The following is a 4,203-nucleotide window of genomic DNA, read 5'->3' on the forward strand; positions in this document are numbered from 1 at the left end:
CTGTGGGGAACAGACCTGTGCTTTTGTACAGGACCAGAGGTCTGGCTGACGGGGGTAACCGCGCCGACACAATAAACCTGCCTTTCCCCACGGCATTGCGCCTAGTACCACGTAGCAGCTTAATTCTTAACAATTGCATTACAAGGCACGCATTAGGCTGATTAAAGCTGTCTGAGCAGTCTCCAAAAGGAGGTGGAAGAGCCATCCATCAGCGGGGCTCCCCAGGGACCCGGTCTCAGGCGGGCGCGCTTGACAGTGATAGAACGCCTTTGCGGGAGAAGCCTGCGGGCGGCACGCCGGCCGGCCGGGCAGGGAGCGGCAGGAGGCCGGCCTGCGCGGGGGCACAGCGCGGCCAGGCAGCCGCAGCGCGTCGCGGCACAAGGCTCAAAGGTGCTCACTTCCAAGGGACTCGCTCAAAGGCCCTGCTGCGGGAAGGGCTGGGCATGGGCTCGGCCCTGCCTAGGCATCAGGGAAGCCATGCCAGCGGGACGCGGGAAACCCGGCTTCCTTGGGCTGAATGCATCGGTGGCTGGCTGTGTGCAGAGCCCGGCTCCCACGCTGCTCGCTGGCCCCGGATAAAAGGGCTTTGCAGGGGCAGCAGCAGGCCTTACTTTATGGCAGGAGAGGGATGGAGAAGGAGGCCGGGGGGCAGGAGGAGCACCCACAGCCAAGCCGAAGGCCAGCTGCCCCTTCTCCCTACATTGGCCTGTACAGCACAGCCGGGCGCTGATGCGATGGCTACGTTCATGGTACGGCCCCGTGCACCGGTGCAGCACCCAGCAGCCCAGCCAGGCTCAGTGGAGAAGCTGCAGGGTCAAGACCAGCTTCGCTCCACCAGGACCACCGGGATTAGAAGGGGCAACGGGGGAGACTGGGAGCCACCTTCGTGGCAGCGAGCCCTGCGGGGTGGTGACGAGAGCCGGCGGTGCCCGGTAGCCTGGCTGGTGCCCAGTAAGGCAGCCGTGCCCCCGACATGGGGGTGACGGCAGCCAAGGCAGCCCGGCGCGCCGGCAGCTGCCGCGTGATGAACAGCTCCGGCGCTTGGCGACCCCGGAGGGGAGCAGCCGCCGTGATGCGCGGCGCAAATTGAATTACTCTGCAAATGAGCTCACTTAGGAGGGCAGCCCGGGGAGCGGGGGGCAATTTGCAGCCACGCAGCTCCCCCGGGGGAGCTGGTTTCTCACAGCCCAGCTGATGCTCGGGAACAGTCTGGGAAAGGTTGGGGTAGGAGGGCTGCAGCTGGCGCCGGAGAAGAGATGGGGACACTGGAAGGAGGAAGCAAGGGGATAAAAAGGCTCAGGTCTATGTGGGGAGAAGGAGCCAAAGGAGCACAGGCAAGGGAGGGCAGGCAGGAGGCAGCCAGGCAGGCGGGCAGAGCCGCCCGGGAGGGCCAGCCGGTGCCTGGGAGGCGAAGCACGGTGGCGGGGAGGCATGCCTGTCCGCGTGAGCGCGACAGCGGCACCGCGGGCGCCGGGGGGGGAAGGAGCAGCCCTGCCAGAGCACTGCGAGCAAAGCCCTCGCTGCCCCGCACGGACGACCGGGGCCGAGCCTCCCCCCCGGCACACGCTCACCGTCTCTGCCGTCCTTCTTACAGCAGTGCCAAGCGAACGCCGCAATGCTCCTGCTCGGCCCCGTCCCTGGCCTCGCTGGCCCTGGGGCCGCACCACTGCCTCCTCCTGCTGCTCCTCCTGCCGTGCCTGCGCCTGCCCGCTGCTGCCGCGCTGAAGCCCGCGCTGGCCCCCATCATCCAGGACCGGCCATTCCTGGTGGCCTGGAACGCCCCCAGCACGCGGTGCCTGAGCGCCTACGACGTGCCCCTCAACCTGGACGCCTTCGGCATCCTGGTGAACCGGCGGGAGGCCTTCGCCGGGGGCAACATCACCATCTTCTACTACGACCAGCTGGGGCTCTACCCCTACTACCAGAACGGCTCCGTGCCCCCCACTGCCGTCAACGGGGGCTGCCCCCAGAACGCCAGCCTGCAGGACCACCTGGGCAAGATGGTGAAGGACATCCTGCGGACCATGCCCTCCGAGAGCTTCGCCGGGCTGGCCGTCATCGACTGGGAGAACTGGAGGCCCCTGTGGATCCGGAACTGGGACAAGAAGAACATCTACCGGAGCATGTCCGCCCAGCTGGTGAGGCGGGGCAACCCCGGCTGGACCGACGAGCAGGTGGATTTGCGGGCCAAGTGGGAGTTTGAGAAGGCCGCCGTCAACTTCATGTCGGAGACGCTCAAACTGGCGCGGTCGCTGCGCCCCCGGGGCTGGTGGGGCTACTACCTCTTCCCGGACTGCTACAACTACCACTACTGGGACGACTTTGGGGGCTACACGGGGCACTGCCCCCCCTTGGAGGTGCAGCGAAACAACAAGCTGCTGTGGCTGTGGGAGCAGAGCAAGGCGCTCTACCCCTCCATCTACATGGAGGAGGTGCTCCGCGACTCCCCGCAGGGCGAGCGGTTCGTGGGCGCCAAGCTGAGCGAGGCGCTGCGCGTGGCGGAGCTGCCGTCGGCCCAGCACTCGCTGCCCGTCTTCGCCTACGCCCGGCCCTTCTACACCTACACGCTGAAGGAGCTGAGCCAGGTGGGGGCGCGCGCGCCGGCCCCGCGGCTCCCCGGGCGCTCCCCGCCGTCTTGCTGGCGGGCGCGCGCGCGGCGAGGAGGAGGGAGGGAACCGGGACCCCCCGCGCGCGGAAGCCGGCCGGGGCCCGGGGAAGGCGCCCGCGGGGCGCCCGCCTCACCCGCGCCGCCGGCTCTCTCGCAGGCGGACCTGGTGCACACCATCGGGCAGGCGGCCGCCGCGGGGGCCCACGGCGTCGTCCTCTGGGGAGACGTGGAGTACTCGCGCAACCGGGTAAGAGCGGCACCGCTCGGGGCAGGGCGCCAGGGCTCCGGGGTCGGGGCGACGTGCCCGCGGGAGGGAGGCGAGTTGCCCCTTCCGCCCTCTGCCGACATCTAAAACCAGCAAGCCGGGCTTATGTGCGCCTCGGCGTTTTGGAGGGCCTCATCCGGGGTGTCGCCACGCGCCCCTGCGGAGTCCGTCCTGCACCTCAGAGACGGCTTAAATATGCTTCAGTCCCGACCAAAATTATAGCCCAACCCGTGGAAGGACTCTGTTAATGAGGCAGTAAGGGGGGATTTCCCTGTAGGTTCATGGGAAAGATCTTGGCAAATTACACCGACGTTTTCAGCCCACGTTAATGTTATTGAGGGAGCTGGTATCCGTCCCGGGGCTCCGTGACACTGCGGCCGGGACAGCGTGACGTTCCCGCTGCTGAACCTGCGAGGCCCAGGGCTGGGAAGGGCTCTGGACCAGGGCCTTGGAAAGGCAGGTCCACCCGTGCCGTGGGACGGGACGGGGCTGCAGATGTGTGTGTGTGGCTCCTGGCAGATGTTCGGGGCCAAGAGCTGGAACCCCTTAGGTTAGGTCAGTTGGAAGGCGGCATGGCACCCGGAGGTGGGATTAAAACCCGGTGCCCTGGGGAGCGCGCGGCTGCAGAGCCCGGGAGCCGGGGGAGCTCGCAGAGGCCGTGCTCACCCCGTCCCTCTCTTCCCCCAGAGCAACTGCCAGAAGATCCGCGACTACCTGCTGGGCACCCTGGGCCCCTACATCGTCAACGTGACGCTGGCGGCCCAGCTGTGCAGCCGGCACGTGTGCCACGGCCACGGCCGCTGCCTCCGCCGGCGCGCCGGCTCGGACGCCTACCTGCACCTGGACGCCGGCTCCTTCCACATCCACGTGGCGGCCGAGGGTGGGCGGGCGCGGGTGGCGGTGCGCGGGGCGCCGAGCCGCCGGCAGACAGAGCGCATGGCGCGCGACTTCGCCTGCCACTGCTACCAGGGCTGGCGGGGGCAGCGCTGCCGGGCCGCCAGCTCCCGGGGCTCCCGCGCCGCAGCCGCCAGCCGCCGGGGTCCCGCCGCGGCCGCGGCCGCCCTGCTGGCCTGGGCGCTGCTCTCGGCACCCTGAGGCCCGTCCCCTGCGCCCGGGACCTCGCTCCCTCTGGAGGGATCTCCACCAGCACAGAAGCAGCTTTAATCATATTTATGGTGCAAATCCAAACTGTTTCTATCGATCTCCCCCTTCCTCCCGTTTTTAATACCACCCAGTCAGGACGAGCCGTTTACAGCCTTTGCAAATGCCAGTGTTTGCACCTCTCCGAGAACCACAATGTGCTTGAAAGGTTGTTGCTATTTATACGCGG

The 4,203-nt window shown here is 67.8% G+C and overlaps 1 protein-coding gene across 1 annotated transcript; it reads left to right on the forward strand.

The window, feature by feature from the left end:
• Positions 1-734: 734 nt before the first annotated feature.
• On the forward strand, positions 735-3,968 carry LOC136993214 (hyaluronidase-4-like). Its single transcript, XM_067303639.1, has 4 exons — positions 735-979; positions 1,595-2,585; positions 2,766-2,855; positions 3,561-3,968. Exons 1-4 carry the CDS (start codon positions 735-737, stop codon positions 3,966-3,968), a joined length of 1,734 nt encoding a protein of 577 aa, XP_067159740.1.
• The last annotated feature ends 235 nt before the right edge of the window (positions 3,969-4,203 follow it).

The sequence above is a fragment of the Apteryx mantelli genome, chromosome 12 (assembly GCF_036417845.1).
Source record: "Apteryx mantelli isolate bAptMan1 chromosome 12, bAptMan1.hap1, whole genome shotgun sequence".
NCBI classification, from domain to species: Eukaryota; Metazoa; Chordata; class Aves; order Apterygiformes; family Apterygidae; genus Apteryx; species Apteryx mantelli.